Source organism: Oxyura jamaicensis, chromosome 3 (genome assembly GCF_011077185.1).
Source record: "Oxyura jamaicensis isolate SHBP4307 breed ruddy duck chromosome 3, BPBGC_Ojam_1.0, whole genome shotgun sequence".
NCBI classification, from domain to species: Eukaryota; Metazoa; Chordata; class Aves; order Anseriformes; family Anatidae; genus Oxyura; species Oxyura jamaicensis.
Window position 1 is genome coordinate 45,843,449 of NC_048895.1, and position 20,108 is coordinate 45,863,556.

Below are 20,108 nucleotides of genomic sequence, written 5' to 3' on the forward strand. Positions count from 1 at the left end.
CATCCAGTTATAATGTACAGAAATTATTTAGTCTTGTGGTCTTCTGCATGTTTTTTTATTTTGTTTTGTTTTGTTTTTTTGTGCCGGTCCCTCCCTCCCCCCCCTCCTTGGCCCTCCATGCCAAAGTAACCAACAGGCGTGTCATTTCTTTTCAGGGTCAGTCTCAGAAGGTTTGAATAGCTTTTTTGAAAAGTTAGTCAATTTGCTTCAGCACTTCCCTTCCATTTTTTGACCTCTACATATACATACATGCATGTATAAGTATATATACATAAGTATACACATGCATAAGTACACACACTTCAAGGCTATATCCTTGAAGAATCAGGACTGCCACACAGTTGTTCTTCCTCTGCGTTTTCTGGAGACTCTGTTTTAATTTTCAAAGAACTGTAACTGTGTATGGTATATGTTATTTTAATTTCTCATCATGATAAATGAAAGATTAAGCTGAAAACCCTGTAAAAGGATGAAAGTTTGTTCTTAGACTTGTGAAGTCAATTTTTTGTTCTAGGCAATCTTCTTGTCCTTCATCCCTTTTCCTTTGTTACTGTTACAAGCATCTTTAAACAATAGAGATAGTAAATTAAAATAATAAAGTGTTGGTGGTATTGTTCTTTGGGTCTTGATGAATAGTTCTCAAGCTGATAGGATTAAAGGATGTCCAACAAGTCTCTGCCATAACTCAGAAATACATATGCAGGGAGTTGAATCACTTCTGCTGCAATGGGAGATGGTAGATTGGAGGAAGGGGCCTGCCTCTTGCATGGAGGGCAAGTAGGCTGTACCCAGATGTTTTTCCTTCATTTTGGTCCCAGAAATGAATTTATTTTTATTTTTAATTTCAGCTTAGTTTTAGAGCATATCTTCTAAAGAGCACTCTCATCATTCCCTTGCCAGATCTATCCTCTTGCTGCAGTGTCTTGCACCATTACATTCCTTTGCACAGTGGTTGTCTGTTGCTAGCGTCAGTACTGAGCTAGTTTACCAGTGAACTCTGGATTAATCTAGCTAAATTTAGTGGCTGGCAATTTACTTTTGGTACATAATATTAACTATGTTTAAAAAAAAATGTTTAAAAATTTTAAGATAAAAATTACATAAATACTGCAAATACTTAATAGGTATCTCTGTAAACAAATACCGTGGCATTATCAATTGATAGAATATTTTAGTTTTAACAAAAAAGAAAGCCTATGCTTTGAGCCCAAAAAAATAGGAATATCATTTAATAACACCTTTATCAACTTCGTGTAGGTAAAGAATTTCACTGGCAAGGAAATTCTCCGTTTGCTTTTAGACATGGTCTGTACATGTTCTTACGTGCAAAGAGGATTTCCTATTCAATGAGAAAAATGCTACCATGCAGTGTCACTGGGACATCTTTTATAGCATTTTAGAAAGGGCAGGATATACAGTGCTCTCCACCTCTCCATGTCTCTGAAATTCTAAGACATTGTATTATATACCTGTATTATATGTACTATGTACCTTCTTTTCACTAGACCAAAACAGAAGTAAGCTGTGTATATGATCAAGACCATGGGACAATGTCTTTCTGTCTCCTGGGAACATTGTAATCCAAGGGTTATTAAGACTTGGCATGTGGAAGATTTAGACTTCTTTTACTAATAAGTTTGACCTTTATCATTCAATGTTCTTGACTGTCCTTGGACAGTTACCACTTTACTATGAAACTGAGATATCTTTTTTTTTTTTTTTCTTTTAAGTTACAAGATTAGTCTTCTGCAACACCAATACACTAACACCTGGGCTAGTAAAGAATGCTCATTAAGAGTTTCATAAATTGTTGCTTTTAAATACTATTAAATAGTATTTAAGTAGATTAATATGATATGAATTTAGTTATAACACATAGTAAGTAATAGTTCTCAGTACATAATCCTCTATGCATATACCTAATGAGATATTTTGAAAACATGTAGATATTATATATCTGTATTGAATAATGGAAGAGATGGTTGTGGGTTTTTTGGTCTGTTTGTTTGTGTTTTGGTGTTTTTTTTGTTTGTGTGTATATATAGAGAGAGAGATCTTCTGGATTGTTTTCCCTTTTTGCTTCTCCTTTTAAAATGTTAAGTATGTAAAATGTGGCAAAGCATTTCTACACCTTTTTGGTGTTGCCCAGTCAGGACCTGTTCAGTTCAAGGCAGGCAATGTTTGGTAGTCTTTTTCTTTTTCTGTAGAGTTTTGTCATTATAGAATATGGCTTAAAGGAACAGATCTAGTAGGACCATTGCTGAATTCCCTTATGCAATAGAAAGCAAGTAAATGGTTTTCAAGGGGCAAACATTTTTTCTCACCTATTTCAGTTAACTGTTAAGTTATTGTGACACAAGAGCCCACAACAGTCATTTGAGAAGTGTTTAACTAAGTGTAAGTATTTACTGAGTCTTCTTTCTCTACAGAACATATTTTGATAATATAGTTGCAATAGATTCTCTACTTGAACATATAATGGTAAGTTATTTTTTTCACTTCTAATTTGTTTAATCTTGGTTATTAAAGTCCTCCATTCTCCTTTCCTTAAAGTAAGACATTACACATCATTGAAATGTCTGAGCTGTTTGTGATGGACACATAATACAAACAGAATTAACATCTCTATATGGAAGAGGAAAGTAAGGTGTCAGCTTGATTTTGATTGTTGCAATAACTTCATTTCACAGCTTTCATAAGTAAGGACACACGACTGTCCCTGAACTCTATAATTACTATTGTGTGTTGGAGGTTTGAATCTTGTAACAAAAAAGCTTCTGTTTTTATTTCAGCCTGTTGTTCCTTTTTCCTAAATTCAAGTTTTCTACATGCTGCAAAACATTCCTCAAGAAGTTGTTGTCTGTAGGAAGAACTAGATGTCAAACATTACTTCTAGCATATTTGTTCCGGCTGCTGAATGAGATGTGCAAGACATTACATCCCCTTTACTTTACAGAAGTATTTACACCCCTAACAAGAGTAAAAGAGTCAGTCAATATTTTAGAAAAACAAACAAACAAAAACGAAAGCCATATCCAATGAAATAGCTAACAGACAATGTTTAATCAATGAATTACATGAAGTACAGTCTAGAAACAGATTGTAATTTTTTAAATCGTTTTCAAATTTGGAATTATTTCCTGAACAGTGTGGACTGTTCAGGAAATAATTCCAAATATCATTCCAAAATATCTGGTGGACTGGTTGTTTGTAGCACGTTTTGAATGTTTAAGATATGAATCACACCTTTAGTTTTAGGCACATTAACTTAATATGGCAGTTCTTTTCCCTAAATGAAAATCTTAATCAGATCTCTGATACTATTAGTTCAATCTGCATATGTACCCTCGAAGAGTATTCCAACATATGCCCTAACCTTCAAAGTGATATTCTTAGCTACAATATTCAAAGACAAGAAACAAAGAATGCAAACAATCTAAAAGTGGTTTTACTTAGAAACTTGAATTAGTTTTAGGAAATATTTTGCAGTTTTTGTCTTATTCTAGTTAGTACATAGTCAAGACTTTTGCACATAGGATACATTTATGAACACTGATTTTTCCAGTTTAAATGAACTGCTTAAAAATTACTTAACAATTAAAAGATCTGGTGTAATATAACATATGGCATTAAGGACAAATATTCATATTCCCTGTTCTTCACTATGAAGAGAGGTCTGATGGAAAACACAATTGGCAGTAAAATATGCTTACTCTTTCTCTGACTTTTCAAACACTTGTCTGTATCCTGGTTCTGCATTTTAGCCTGCATAGATGCTTCATACTGAGCTTCCTTTTTAATCTGTAGTGTTTGGCTGTTTCTTGGGGCAATTAGTTAAATTACATTTGCATGCTTATTGTCATTTTATAGGAGTGTGATTGTATCATTACGTGGCATATTCTGTGTCTCGGAGAGAAGAGTGACTTTCAGTGTCACCTCACTACTTCGATATTTCACAAAAGTTACATCTTAGCTTGCACTCGCACTCTCCCTGTTTTGACCTGCTTTGATGGACCACAAGGGGTAGAAAGCAGCAGGATCTTTCTAGCCACAATAGCTTCAATATTGGAGAGCTCTCCAGCTTTTGTAAAGTTGTTCTAGATGGTTTCTGTGCAGTGCACATTACATAGGTCATATGACAGTGGAGTAAAGCTTCACAGCCAGTGATTTATCATCTCACAGGTTCTTCCTGCCAAGGTCTAACATTTGTCTACTTCCATTAACACAAAATGAAATGTTTTAGGTTGGGTGGGTTTCCTGTTGTTGTTGTTTGAAAGATGAGAGTGGGAGAGGGAAAAAAAGTGAGTTTATTCATTCATACAGAAGGCCTGAGAAGTCTCAGCTGTCGTACATGCATGTCCTACGCACCAAGGTGTAATCATAATCTCTCTTTCTTTGACTGAATATATACAACTAAGAGAGAGCGCCACCTTAGACCTCTCTGTACTATGCAGTTACTATACTTTCTGAGCAGATAAGAAAAGCAGGAGATACACCTGACTAGGATAGAGCATATTCTTGAACCTGAGTCTATGGCATCTTAACACAGTGATACTGGTGACATAACGCTCTTTCCTAGTGTTCTCAGAAAGTCCATCCTAAGTCTGAGAAACCTTTCAGTGAAATTCTGCTGTGTTCCGGGGTCAAAGTTCTGTGCTGACTGGCAATTAGTTTTGCTGAGATGAAAGAAGCTAGTTTGAAGTATGATAAAGGCCATGAAGGTATAATATTACACTGTGGTACTTGACTATGGGTGGTATCTTGGGGGCTTTATTTAGTTCATAAAGAACTTATTAGCTCTCAGTTTTTGAATTTTTGTACAAGAACTGTCCCTAGTATCAGGAGATTGCAGCTATTTCACATACTGCTGCATGTGGCAATCCATTATGACACTTCTAATTTTCCTCTGTTTATTTTTGAGTGTCACAGGCACATTTTATTTTATTTTTTTTTAAGAAACAAACACTAAACTCTCTGTTATGTCTTTCTTCACTGGATATTCAACACCAGTTTATTTGCACTGAAGACAGAGAAAAAACGCCAAAAAAATGTTCTTAAGTCTTGCTATATACTGTCTATTTAAAATCACATGAAGATGAATAATTTCTAAAAATAGGGGGAAAGGTACCATTATGAAAAGCATTCCTAGTACTTGAAATACAGTCACATATGAAAGCCTTTTGTCTTTTAGCAAACATTCAAGCCTCTAAAGATAGGTCTGTGTTTCTCAGAAAGATCACATTAATTTGCAGAAAGTTTTGAAAAAACACATCACACTTTCCTTTTTGAATTGTATCCTAAAATATTGCTGTGAAGGTGGATGCTGCTTCAAACACGTTTTCACATTGGATAAGTTTTTCAGACTTCTAAGGATTTAAGTTTTTATCAGATAAATGACTGAAGATAATCTAACCCATGACCATTAACTCTAGTTTTGTCTTTTGTCTGTAGATATATGCAAAAAACCTGGTGAATGCAGATAGATGTGCACTCTTCCAGGTTGACCATAAAAACAAGGAGCTGTATTCAGACCTTTTTGATATTGGAGAAGAAAATGATGGGAAACCGGTTTTTAAGAAGACCAAAGAAATAAGGTAAGGGTAGCTAGCAGAAGAATGCCGTTTCATTATAACTACAGATGTGCAGGCATTTTATTACCCAGTCTCTGTGCCTATCTGCAGGTACCCTGACAATACTTGTCATACTGTGATATCATTCCCACCAGGACCCGCCTCCAGAAGGTAGTACTTCTGGGAATGACATTGCAGTGCCATCGAAACAACGTCTCTGAAGCTATAACGTCACTCCTGGAAATGCCGTCTTCCGGAGGCGGTCCTTTTGGAAATCATGTTGGGAAAAAAACAGAGGTGTTCTGAGGTAGGTAAAGGTGCAGGTAAAGATGCACCTAATCCATAGTTCTGCCAGCATGGGACAATTTTTCCCAAGAGGGTTCCCAAGAGGAATTGAAATCAGTGCTATTCAAGCACATCCAAAGCAAGGAAACACAATTTGTACTTCTTACAGATGGATTAGGCATATGTAGAATCTAGCATGAACTGATAATTGGTTTTGAAGATTTTAGGTCCAGTACTTTAGTTTAAGTTTTTCTCATGTGAATTTAAAGTATTTTAAAACTTTCAAAGAGCTGTGATTCTGAAGTGTGCTTGGAATGGCGGAATTGATGTGTATTTCTTGTTCATGTCACAAGTGTATATTTGTACATATATGAACATTTTCAATGAATGAGCTGAAATGCAAAAGTAATTAAAACATTTTTCGCTTTTCAAAAATGACAAATCTTTAATAGGTATACAGGTTTGAAACCTGCAGCTTCTTAAAAATGTACGACAATATACTGCATTAAAATGTTATTAAAATACTCAAGCAGTAGTGAATTTCTCAGAATCCTTTTCAATTCCTCCTTTTACTTTTGAAGTTCTGGGCCAAAGTGAGATGTGATCCATGTCTTCACTTGGACTCCTTTAGACAAACTTACTCCCACTTACTACATTGTATGAGTGCAAATGGAAGGAGTCAAAATTAGTGCAATTTACATACTGACAAGCAATGAGGCAGTGTACAGTAGGAAGGTGGCCTGTTTTAACATACACTTTCATAATCCTTCTTGATAATTGCTTTTCTTGCTTATATCTTTGCCTTTTCTGTATGAAAATTATTGAAACGTTGACTGAGTACAAGAGTGTGAGCCATTTCAATGGTGATGTATACTGAGAGAGAATTATAACTTAATTATCTGTAAGAAAGTGACATTGAGTCACTGATCCGGAAAGGGTCTGAGTTGGTATAATGTTCATATCATAAGAAATAGCAGGAAAAACTAATCCAAGTGTACAGGGTGAAATCCTGTCAGTTTTGTCACCAACTTCAGCAGGAGATATGCTTATATTTGAGAGTTCCATGTGACTCTTTTTTTTTTTTTTTTTTTCCCAAAAAGACTTTTGTGCTTGTATATCATAACTGTTTTGTGTTGAGGAATTGAAAATTATTTCTTAGCAATATAGACTTGTAGATTTTCTGATTCAACTCTGTAATATATTTGCTGTGTTTAATTTTCTGGTGGTAATTAGGTGGTACAGTTAGTATCATGGTATTGTTTGAATGTCGTGAGATGAAACATGATAGGTATTCTGAAGATGAAACATGATAGTTATGCATATGAAGGTTAGCTTTGACATTTCCACTGGTCTTCTGAAATTTATTTTTATGAAATCCACCTGCCCTTTGAATAACCAAGTTCCCTATTGCATATGATGTGTCCAAGGAAACAATGAGTGTGTAAAAGCAACGATAAAATTGACAGCTTGTAAAGGTAAACACAAGTCATAGGTTTTGTACAAAAGTCATGATTTTAGACATAACCTCCCGCATTATTGAAGACATTGATTTTTTTTTTGTCACTAAAATGTCATACTATGGCATCCTTTGTTTTCAACTATATAGTTATATAATATGTTTTCAGAAAATATCTATTTAAATATGTGCCTTTTATTTTATCATTTACTACTAGTTGTTGTCTTGTAAGATTTTTCTCCTAAAAGCATCAAAATGACGCTGATTGGGAACAAATATCCATTACCGTGCTCAAGACAGACTCCAGTGGAAAAATGTTTTTCCAAATAGTTCATATTGTGGCTAACACATATTTTTATTTTCTGCAGATTTTCTATAGAAAAAGGAATAGCTGGTCAAGTGGCAAGAACGGGGGAGGTCCTTAACATCCCTGATGCCTATGCAGATCCACGCTTTAACAGGTAGCATTTTATTCATAAGGGGAAAACAGATAGCTCAGTAAACTTTGTGCTTAAATTTCCTACTTAAGTTTCATATTAGGACGCATTCATGGAGCTGTGATACTCTGATTAGAAGTAAGCCTATGGATATCCCTTTATATATATATATATATATATATATATTTGCCATTGGAGGTATTTTGAAGATATTAAAATAAGAAAGTATTATTTTTATCTAACATAAATATCAGGAGAAAAATTTTGTTGATTTCCTGTTACGGAACTGTGTCAGTTAGGTGAACTGTTGCTGATTTTCTATATTAGCCTTCCTGGAATCTGAATGGTTTTAGGAGAGAAAAAATAAATAAGCATATATTTTTTTTTTCCTAACAAAATCATGGGTAAGTACTTAAACATATTTGATTTTTTGAATGTTCAACATATTCAATTTTTTGAATGCTCTGTCTATACTTTTGAGAAAACACTGATTCTCTGTCATGCAAATGGAGATTAAATAATTTAAAAGTTCTTTCTAAATCTGACATTGTAGATGAAAATATGTGAGAACTTTAGAGGTGAACTTCTTGCAGGTACTAATTACATCTACCTTAAAACTATTTGCTATATTGTACACCAACATTTCTAGGGAACAAGGAACAGATACTAATTAATAATATTATCTCTTTCTCTCTCTCTTTCTTTTTCTTTCTCTTGTCTGGCTCTCCAGAGAAGTAGACCTCTATACAGGCTACACAACCAGAAATATCCTGTGCATGCCTATTGTGAGCCGAGGAAGTGTAATAGGCGTTGTGCAGATGGTGAACAAAATAAGTGGAAGTGCCTTCTCTAAAACTGATGAGAACAACTTTAAAATGTTTGCAGTCTTTTGTGCTTTAGCCTTACACTGTGCTAATGTAAGTTTTATCTATCTTTTGTAAGCTGTTATAATATGAAGATTTAGAATCTTACTTAAGATTTAGAATCTTATTCTACTGTTTGATCTTTCAGATTACTAAAATCCATAAATCTGTTCCATTGAATTAATAATGAAACAGAATCATTGAAGAATCACTGAATTCTTCACTGAATAGTTGTGTTTTAATAGAACAGCAGGTATTTTTTTGATGCTTTCTGAAATAACGGTGCTCTGGATGCATCCATTTCATGTAGCTAAATAGAGACAACAAACTGAAATGTGAATGATAACTGTTCAGTCTTTTCCATTAGAAAATATTATTCTTATTTAATTTTATAAATTCAGATCACACGTTTCACAAATTTATCGGGGGCTGGAGATTATATGTATTCTGTCCATTCTATATGCTTAATATTAAAAAATATTCATACATTTATATACTGTGCTATAGTCATAATTAACCATGCTTCCAAGGGTAGATAACTATTTTTGTGTTTAAAGTCTTTATTTTCTCAAAATTACTATTCATGTAGAAAGTGCAAACAATTTAGTGGTCATTACTATGTAAGTATAAGAATGCAATAAAAATGCAATGCAGAAGAAATGTGTCATATTCATGGGAGGTAAGATACCATGATTTACATTAAGCTGTTTTACATCATACTGTCAGTATTCTGAAGCAGCAAATTTTATCTGCATTTACTTAAACATGTTCCACACAATTCAAGACAAGTACAGAGGCCTGCATATAAATGAAACTTGGGACTATACAGTCAGTCTGTTGTGTGTGAGCTTACTTATTTTAAATGGTGAACCTCATTATTCAGGGCACGCTGCTCCAAAGGATTATCTTTACCTTTGTTCTGTCCTTACTTGTTTACAGAACAAGCCATGTCCACAATAACTGTTTGAACCTCTCAGTAATTAACTGTATTAATATTTCACTGTTACTGCATAGTAATGTAGGTATGAAAAACATCTCTTGTACTTGAGTAGTTTAAGTTTCTTGTACTTTGTAGTTTAAGGATATGTGCTTGGGTACAGGAAATCAATGGTGTTTTACCTTGATTAAAATGTCACGTTAATGAATGACTTCCCTTTTTCAGATGTACCACAGAATTCGCCATTCAGAGTGTATTTACCGTGTGACAATGGAGAAACTGTCCTACCACAGTGTTTGTACAGCAGAAGAGTGGCAAAACCTAATGCACTGTACACTGCCTCCACATATTTATAAAGAAATTGAACTGTAAGTGTATTTTCAATATAGCAACAATTGCAACTGGTATCTGATTGTGAAAAATGTGATTGTTTTTCCCTCCGTATAGTGGAGGGTTTTGTAGGAAGCACTTTCATTATAGAACTATCCCAATATCATAGGTGTTTATCTCTGGCAATCTTATACCTAGTTAAACTTTATGACCTATGAACAAACTGTATATATCAAAGATGTAAAATAATACATACCTAGATTGGTATCATTTTCCACAGGCATGCATATCTACAGTAGTTGCAGTAAGCATTAATTTATATCTAAGGACTGTAGAGCTGAATTTACTTTCCAGTACTCCTAAGTCACCATCAGCTCAGTGCCAGAAAGGAGACTGAGTTGTAACATGAGTAGTTAAGACCAAATGCACGACATCATCCCCATTTATATGTATTAGAATAAAAGATTCAGCTCCTTCTGTTTTTTGTTTGTTTGTTTGTTTTGTTGTTTTCGTGTGTGTGTGTGTGTGTTTGGTTTGGTTTGGTTGTTTGTTTTTCCCTTTGTGTTTTTTTTGCCTCTGTGTTTCTCAAAGGAGGGAAAATCGGACACAGAACTCTAAACTGCTGAAGATAATTCAGTGTTATGAGTCCCACGTGCTAGGGTTTAAAGTTACAGCCCAAAATTTGGAGAAGGACTTTCCATTCCCTAGTTTGCAATATATGAATAGTTAACTAAAATCTGAAATAATTCAGTTGCTATCAGATCTCATGGGTCTTCCATGTGCTGAAAATGCGCCTTTATCTGTTTGATTGGTGTTCCCCACTCAGTACTGACATTGGGACTCACCTCAGTTTTTAAGTCGCCATTTCTGGCCCAGGACAATAAGTTCTGCTGTAGTGACCAGGTGCCTAAAAATTCCACAGTTTTGAGTCACACAAACTAAACTGTTTTCATTAACCTGATCTCTAGAGCTCGCTTCTGTCAAGTGTTATGCACTGCAGCCGTGACTGAGCAAAGCATGCAAGCATATGCTTAACAGAGACTTATTTTGGTTAAAGTTCATTACATGCTCAAGTGATTTGCTTGAAAGCCAGAGTATTAGCAGCTTGCAGGATTACACCCTAACAGAAGCTTACTCTTTGCAACACAATTCCCTGTGCTTTGTTAGATGATATTATATAACCCACCTCCTCACCAAAATGACTTTTACTTGTAAAGATGACAGGTTTCATTCTAAATTATATTAACATCCTTTAGTTCGAGAACTCTGAATACATTTAACCATTTTTCAAGCAATTCAGCTACCTTCAGCTCTCTTTCACCTGCTGTGCTGTTCAGTATGTCACATACACGAGCAAGTGTTTAGCTGGGTTCAATGGAAAGTAAATAGAAGTCTTGCAGCACAGGGAAAGGGGTTAATTAATAATCGAAGGACAAACAGTTCTGCTGAGAAAGTACCTAGCATTAGGCCTAAATGTTGATACTGAGAGAGGGGAAGTCCTTAGCTAATGAAACATAAAAAATGCAGTCATTAAAAAGTTTGATTTTTGAAGTTTGTGCTTAATTTCTGTTAGCCAGTAAAAGGTGAGTTTTGCTGTATCAAAATTAAAGCAAACCTCACCAAATTCTTGACAGAAGTTTTCTGTGTATTTTCAGAAACAAGTGCATGCTGTCAGATATACATTATCTACTCTTTTTCACTTTCTTAAGTAAGAAAGGGTGTTTTTTCTTACCAAGCTGAAACTTTCTTCTTAGATACCACTTTGACATCAGCCCCTATGAGGATGTCTGGCCTGCCATTTTTGTCTACATGGTTCACCAGTCCTGTGGGACAGCCTGGTATGAACTACATGATTTATTGCTTTAATTCCATTGTTTATGCATTTGTTTATTAGGAAATATTAAGGTAATTATTTCCTAATGCACAGTCACATTTTCTTTGGAATTTATTTACTATGCCTGGTCTGTAAAGGGCTGTCAAAACCAGGCTGAGTTTCTTGTCCTAGCTTCTTGGTCTCCAGTTCATAATATTTAGGAACAGACAGATTAGATTAGAATAGTTTGGTTGGAAGGGACCTACAAAGATAATCAAGTCCAACTTCCTGACCACTTCAGGGCTAATCAAAAGTTAAAATATGATGAAGGCATTGTCCAAATATCTCTTGAACACTGATGGGGCATCAACTACATCACTAGGAAGCCTCTTCCAGTGTTTGTCCAGTGAAGAAATTTTTCCACATGTCCAGTCTAAACCTCTCCTGGTGAAGCTTCGTGCTGTTGCTGCACATCCTGTCACCAGTGACCAGGGAGCAGAGACTGGCGCCTCTCTGCACTTCCCCTCCTCAGGAAGCTGCATAGAGCAACAAGTTCGTCTTTCAGCCTCCTTTTCTCCAGACTGGACAACTCAGGTGTCCTCAGCCTCACAGGTGTCTCCTCATAGGATATAAAATAACTCATGATATTGTCCAAACAAGTTGTTCTTCAAATTGTTCTTCCAATACAATATATAGAAGTATAGTTTGGTTCTGAGTTGAAATTGCTTCTCAGTGAGAAGGTCGTGAAGATATTGGAGGCATTATTTTTTTCTTCTTTTTTACACACAAAAAAGAGAGATGGTCCATAGCCACTATTTTTCGAATATATAGCTGTTGAAATTAATATAATAAACAGTTAAAATCATTTCAGGTTGGACCTTATTTTGCAAAATAAATTTGTTATCAGCATCAAAAGAAGCTGGGACAACAGGTCAAGGGAGGGGATTCTCCCTCTCTATTCTGCTCTCATGAGACCCCACCTAGAGCACTACGTTCAGTTCTGGGGCCTCCAGCACAAGAAGGGCATGGATGTATTAATACAAGTTCAGAGGAGGGCCGGGAGGATGCTTAAAAGGCTAGAGCACCTCTCCTCTGAAGACAGGCTGAGAGAGTTGGGGTTGTTCAGCCTGGAGAAGAGAAGGCTCTGGGAGACCTTATAGTGGCCTGCCAGTACCTAAAGGGGGCTACAGAAAAGCTGGGGAGGGACTCTTTGTCAGGGAGTGTAGTGATGGGACAAGAGGGAATGGTTTTAAACTAAAAGAGGGGAAGATTTAGATATTAGGAAGAAACTCTTCACCAGAGGGTGTTGAGACACTGGAACAGGTTGCTTAGAGAAGCTGTGGATGTCCCATCCCTGGAAGTGTTCAAGGTCAGGTTGGATGGGGCTTTGAGCAGCCTGGTTTGGTGGGAGGTGTCCCTGCCCATGGCAGGCGAGTTGGAATTAGGTGATCTCTAAGGTTGCTTCCAACCCAAACCATTCTTTGATTCTATGATCATTGTGCATTAAGTATAGAAATGAGTGATTTGGGAATGAAATGTCATTTCATTTATTGTCCTTTCTCTCAGCATCCATTACCAAGATCAGCAGTGTCTTGACTGCTTCCATTGCTGAGAGAAAGGAACTGCCCTGAATTGTGGAAAAATCCACAGATGAGTAATGGAAAGGAGAAGCATCTCTGGGCAAAATGGAGAAAAAAACGTTTGGGAAACGTTTGTAGGTGTCTGCTTCATCTTAATAACTAGATGAATCTCCATGCCCTCAAAGCCTGAATATAGTCAAATCTGAGGGTCTTTCTCTTCTCCTCTTCCATATTGCAAATTGGATGATTATTGTAAATGCAGTTCTCTACTTCTCAGTGTAATTAGGTTGTTTCCATTCCTGAAAGATGGCTGTGGCTTCAGGATTTGGGTTCAAATTTTCTACTTTTTTTTTTTTTTTTTTTTTTTTCTCCTTCTCTCTGCCAAGGTGTAAGAATTAATGGGAAAGGATTGATATCCACTTTACATTTTTCAAACGTCTCAAGTCCCACATACAAAGTTAAAGGAATAAAAGTGAGAAAAATATTTGAAAAGGAGGACTGACAGACTTGTATTAAATTTCTGAAAGTACAGATCTTCTCAACCCTCCAAAACAAGTACTTGCAGCTAGGACATTACTGCTTCCATTAAAGCTTCCGTGAGCCATGCAAGAAATGATAAAAACATGGAAAAAGTCAAACCACGTTAACAGGAAAAAAACAAAACAAAACAAAACACAACAACAACAACAACAACAACAAAGAATAAAGGAAAACTGATCTTTTCATGAGGGAGAAAGCTAGTGATTTGTGACTCTGCTAGCTTCTGTTCACTTCTGGGCATAGTAACCCTTTTTCACCCTGGCAGCTTTCTAATTACTTTAGAAAATTTTACCTGATACCCAATCCATGCCTGAATTTCCCATCTGCAAACAAAAAGATTTCTTTCATTTCAAAGGTTGTGCAGAGCTCTAATACTGGAGGATACAAAGTGTCTCAGAAGTATTCTTAATGAACACATAAGCCAAACATAACAATTACTTTCTAACTACTTTTTAACACTACCTTAGTGAAAATACTTTTGAAAATAGGTTCGCTTTGCTTGCGTATAATATCAAGAACATAAAAAAAAAATCCTGTAAAAGCAATTACTTAACAATGAATTATTTTGATGAAAAATGCAGAAACACTGAAATGTGAATTTCTGGACATTTGGCCAAAATGGAGAAAAAAAAATAAAAAGCTATACATCTTGAAAAAGTTATATATATATATATATATATATATATATATATATATATATTTCTTTATGTCTCTTTTTAGAATATCTCAATTTTTTTTAATAAAACAACAATTTTTGCATTTGGTATTTAACTGAGATTTCAGTTCAAACAGTTTTTTTTTTAAAATGTTTTTTGCATACCCCCCCCCCCCCCAGTTTTATGTTCTGATAAAATTATGTTTCAAATTGTCAATTAAATACAGGTTTTCACTCTCTTAAAGGTTGAATAGATAACAATTTAAAGAAACAGCACTTTAAGCTTTTGAAAGCAGATAAGGTTATGTAATTGTGCTGTGTGAGCTGGATAGTTTGGTTTACATTCCCGAAATTTACAAATTAAACTATGAATATTGTCAAGTATTCACACTCCTTTGTCCTTGCCAAAACTTGAATGACTCTCATAAGCAATGAGTCATACTCACTCCTCTGTTGGTTATTTTTTTCCTTTTTTATTTCTCACCAAACTCATTATTTTCCAGCTTTGAACTCGAAAAGCTATGCCGATTTACTATGTCTGTAAAGAAGAACTATCGCCGTGTGCCCTACCACAACTGGAAGCATGCAGTTACAGTGGCGCATTGCATGTATGCCATACTTCAGAACAACCAGGGGCTTTTCACTGACCTGGAGGTAGGTGAGATGATTTGTATCAATTACTAGACTTCGTTAGAGGTATCAACCATCTTATGAGTACATTCTTTATGCTGGGGTTTCCCTGTCAGCTTAGGCAGAGTATATATAAAGGATCTCATGGTCCCTGTACTGGAATGGGTATGAGTAGGGAGTTTGAGAAAGGAGCATTCTTCAGACTCTTAACTCCATTGTTTCCTTCATATTTTTTCATAACACTGAAGAAGTGTTAGCAGATTTGCTACAAGTCTGTGTCCACATTTTAAGGTTCTTCCTGCCCACTCACAACCACAGTCTTTGTTTTAATTACTCAATTAACTGTCAGATCTGTACTGAGGGGAAGGAAACACCCTGAATCTCGGACCCTGTGAGATCTGGGAGATTCTGAGTAGGAGGACAATGGAGAAAGGCTTGTTGTTGCAGAGCAGGTTGACAAACGCGAGTAAAGCAGAGCAGTAGAAAAGACGGAAGGAAAATGGTTGTTCAAATATGTTGTATAACTTAAAATATAACTTTTATTATACAACATTTTTCCTTAGAATGTGTGTATGTATTTTTAAGACAACTGCAAGGACTTAAAAAACTCAGAAAAAAATATACTTTGAGTAGATCACTGTGGAAGCTTTGGTAATAAAATGGAATGCTTAGAATGGTTAAATTCTGTATAACACACACTGTGAAGAGCTGCCACGTTTTTCTTCTGAATTACTGTAGGCACGCTGGTAGAGCTGTCTTATTAATGCTACCTGAAACTTCCAACTAGGAGAACCTGTTTTCAGTTGCTAATAACATTGCCAAATACTAGCCATTTGAGTTGTAATTTTCCAAGTTTCCTGGCTTCATCTGGCTGATTCATTTGGGAAATTTCAGCCATAATTGTTTGATTCTTTTTGATAAGCATGCTAGGAGAAACCAGGTTCTTGTGCAGTGTATAAGAGTAAAATAAAATTTGATTGTCTTTCATATGAAAATGTCTAGTGTATTCTGCTTTAAATCAGGGACTTGAAAATTGGCACTGAAATAGGAAAGTGGCATTTACCAGGCAAGTGCTGGAAGCTGGCAAAGTTATCCAAGTTTGAAAAAAATCAATGTTTCTTTAACAACAAAAATATGTGGATTTGCACCCTCTGGGAATATTTAAAGGTTTCATAACTTTCAGTGCTGACCAAGTAGTAAACCCCATCTTTCATGGAAGGGGGTGGTTAAGCATTGGAACAGGCTGCCCTGGGTAGTGTTAGAGTTCCCATCCTTGGAAGTACAGAAGAGCCATATGGACATGGCGCTTAGGGACACGAATTAGTGGTGGACTTGTTAGTGTTAGGTTGATGGTTAGACTTGATGATCTTGAGGGATCATTTCCAGCCTAAATGATTCTGTGATTCTTGAGAATTGAGTGAGAGGGATTGGGGGAACAAAAGAGGCAGCTGTTAAGAGACATGGAAACAGTCTCTTAGCCAAGAGACTGCCAAGCTCCAGCCAGCCTCCTCTCTTGAGACTGGAGAAGTATACAGCAAGAATACAGGAAGCTACTAAAGGAAAATTTGGGAAACTAGGATGGGCTGGTCTCAAGTGAGGGATGGTGCCTTGAATCTAGATTTAGAGATGGGGAGAGCAGTATGAAACATTGTAAAAGGGACTGTGATCTAGAGACAAACAGATCCAACAGGTAGGAGTTGTCAAAGAGTTGGGATCCAAGCAGGGAAGATGGGTTCATGGTGAAAAGCACTGGAATTAGGCAATGTAATTCTAAAGAACAGATAAGAATGACTTCCTGAGAAGTGTAGACTGGGATGAGCTAGACAAAGAACTATCTGGGACAAGGAGACAGACTGATGAAAGCTGTAAGACTGGAAAAAATGCAGGTTGTAAAGGACGCAACAGGAGAATTAAACTTATGGGGCAAGACAGAAAAGCTTATGTCTGCTAGATCTGATACATAGCAGAAAGGATTCTGTGTACTTTTTGAAGACAGTGTAATTCTAGTGCAACACTTACAGTATTTTGGGAAGAGAGTGACATCTAGGGGCAGGAAATACATCTTTTCTTGTTTATCTCTCTATCTCTCTGTCTCTCTTGCTTTTTAATAGCGAAAAGGTCTTTTAGTTGCATGCCTATGTCATGACCTGGATCACAGAGGTTACAGCAACAGCTATCTTCAGAAATTTGATCATCCTCTAGCTGCTCTCTATTCCACATCAACGATGGAACAGCACCACTTCTCACAGACTGTGTCCATCCTGCAGGTAGGATTATTGTAATTTTATCTTCTGTGCACTAGAGTCTGGTGTTGGAAATAGGAGTCACATCATTAGCCAGTAGATTTTCTGAAGCATGCTTATTTTTATTTCTGGACTGTATTGCTCATCTAGAAGTGTGGAAGAAGTATTTGCCTTGGTTTATTACAGCAAACATAGCTCCCAAGCATTCAGTATTAGCAACCCAAGCATTCAATAATAGCACAAAACATAGCTTTCCCAAAATCTTGATGTTATAGAAATAAAGTGCATTTGAAGGTCTATACTTACGGTCTTCCTTTGAGTTGTCAGTTTCTGGATCAATAAGGATTTCCTCTACAACCCCATGGAACAAGAACTTTGAAAATGAAAAATCAGTTTCTCATTTAGCTACATATTTTCAGTAAAATGTGCTTCAACAAAGTCTTCAACTGTCCTGATTTTTTTTTTTAACAAAAACTAAAGAACAGTCAAAAGTCTGTACGAGAAACTTGAAAACCTGCTGTAATAAATTCCACGAACATTAAATATGTGGCATGAAGTATGCATCAATTCTTTACATGGGAGCAAATGTTAATTTTGCACGCATGAAAAGTTTCAGCTTGTTTTATTATGTTATCACATGTGTTTTTGTTCTTCAGCAATTGGAATAAAATGAGTAAGGTAATATTCTGTGATAGTTCCTACTACAAGGTAAATTGTCTGTATGTTTAATTACCAGAAAAGTAGAGGAAAGCATGCAAATACATTTTGGGAAATCAAAGTGTGTTGCTGACACACAGATATTTTCTCATCAGTGAAAATTTTTTTCATCTTCAATTAGAAGACTGAGACCAGTGAAACAGCTGACAGTTCGTGACATACTTGTGCTCGCTGTTTTTAATTTACTGTTCACACGCCTGATGCATAGCCTTGCCATACTACTGTGCCACTAATTCATTGTTAACTTTTCTTTCTTTCTGGTCTTTCAGGGGGAAGATATTTATTTTCTTAAATACCTAATCACCTTTTAGGAAACATACATATTCTGTATTGTATTCAGAAGCACATCTTGTGATATTATGGTTTTAGATATCATACACATTTCATCAGAGAACAGAAGCTTTATCTCTGAATATTCCTCCATGTGGGAGGGTGTAATTGAATCCTTCAGTGGTGGTATGGCATTAGATTTTTAGTATTCATTCTTCATGTGAGTTTGTGCACAGTGAGCAAGTTCCTCAGTCAGTAATGGTTCTCTGTCACTCTATGGCTATGTGAAGCAGACTTTGGTCATTCTTTAATAACCATTATGCACTTTTCCTGCAGAAATCATGTGATTGATGAAAGTTCCATTTGCTAATAAGGTGGGGAACACTTTTGCTTCCCTGCTACCTGTTGGCCTTGGCTGTCACAGCCAAGTGTAAGTGAGGAAAGGCAGATAAGTGGACAGTGCTACAGAGTGGATTCACTGACTATGCAGGTGCCAATAGGTGATATTTAGCAGCAAAGGCAGATGAGAACAGCCTTTTGGACTTGCTGTTTTTTCAATTGAATCAAAAAATCTTTCTGTATACTTCCAGGACTGTTATGGAAAAAAGAAAAAAAAGAAAAAAAAAAAAACACAATCCAACCCTTCATGATTTATCAGAATGAGTTTTAATTTTATGTTAATAACCTGTAGGACTTTTCACTGTTTGAAACTTTATAGGTGCTTTGATTGTCTACTTGTAATTCTGTTGTATGCCATACTTACAGAAGATTCTATTCACTAGCTCTAGCTCAGTGGAGAAAGAATAAAATCTTAGGAGCTGTACTTTGTACGTAGTTCTCAGAAATCTTTGTGACATGCTCAGAGCCAGCAGCTTCTGTTGGTACTTAATGGAATCTTACAGAATCTTTTTTGTATGTTTGTTTGTTTTTGTTTTTTTGTTGTTTGTTTTTTGTTTGTTTTTCGTAGTAGAATGAGCAGGACTTGTCACAGTGGTCTTCCTCTTATTGCAACTTCTAAAGCCTAGAAGTGACACCTTCAAATCTAGCATAATTTAAGTAGTAGGGTGAATGGCATGTTATGCAGCAAGGTTGGGGAGTACAGAGTTCCCCAAACCCCAAATCATGAAAATAAATAACAGTAATTTCCTGGTTCCAAAGTGTTGATGATGGGTTAAAATGTTCCCAGCTTCTTTTTTAACATCATGTACTACACAGAGCTTAGGAGGCTGTCAAAGGAGCATTGAGACAGACAGATTGTATTTTCTATTCATTATTCACAATAAAATCTACTTCTCCAAGTAAAAATGTTGGAAATGACATTTATGTTCTGGATGGTGAGAGAAACCAAGCCTATTTGTACCATAGAGGAATTATTTTGAAAAAATTATGTAAATGCTTGACAAAAGCCAGGGAAACTTTTGATGAGCTTCAGCCCAAATGCCAATTAAATGTCAAAACACATCTGAATTTGTTGTATTTTAATAATATTTTCTATTTTTGAATGTCCACACTTTGACATGGCTGGTTCATTCGTTCTTATTTTTCTGTTTCCTTTCAACAGTAGGAAGAGTTTTGACAAGTTGCTTTCAAAAGCTTAGAGAGAGCAAACAGTGTTGACTTGAAATGTGTTACAGCTTTACGAGTGATCACAGTGCATGGATATTGTTAGTTAAAAGTGGAATCATACATAGTGGAAACTGGAAGGGGATGAAAGTGACATGTTACCAGGGCCTCCATAGTGGGAGGCATTGTCTTTAGTTTATTGGTCGGTCAATTTATGGT

The 20,108-nt window shown here is 36.0% G+C and overlaps 1 protein-coding gene across 5 annotated transcripts in view; it reads left to right on the forward strand.

Moving 5' to 3' along the window:
- The window catches only part of PDE10A (phosphodiesterase 10A), a 368,478-nt gene that overhangs the window by 327,361 nt on the left and 21,009 nt on the right, over nucleotides 1–20,108 (forward strand). For all 5 annotated transcript variants that reach the window (XM_035320291.1, XM_035320290.1, XM_035320292.1 and 2 more), the window contains 8 exons: nucleotides 2,430–2,481; nucleotides 5,452–5,594; nucleotides 7,680–7,772; nucleotides 8,479–8,665; nucleotides 9,774–9,916; nucleotides 11,633–11,716; nucleotides 14,970–15,120; nucleotides 17,208–17,363. In XM_035320291.1, coding sequence (XP_035176182.1) covers nucleotides 2,430–2,481; nucleotides 5,452–5,594; nucleotides 7,680–7,772; nucleotides 8,479–8,665; nucleotides 9,774–9,916; nucleotides 11,633–11,716; nucleotides 14,970–15,120; nucleotides 17,208–17,363 — 1,009 coding nt within the window. The remainder of the gene's footprint in view (nucleotides 1–2,429; nucleotides 2,482–5,451; nucleotides 5,595–7,679; nucleotides 7,773–8,478; nucleotides 8,666–9,773; nucleotides 9,917–11,632; nucleotides 11,717–14,969; nucleotides 15,121–17,207; nucleotides 17,364–20,108) is intronic.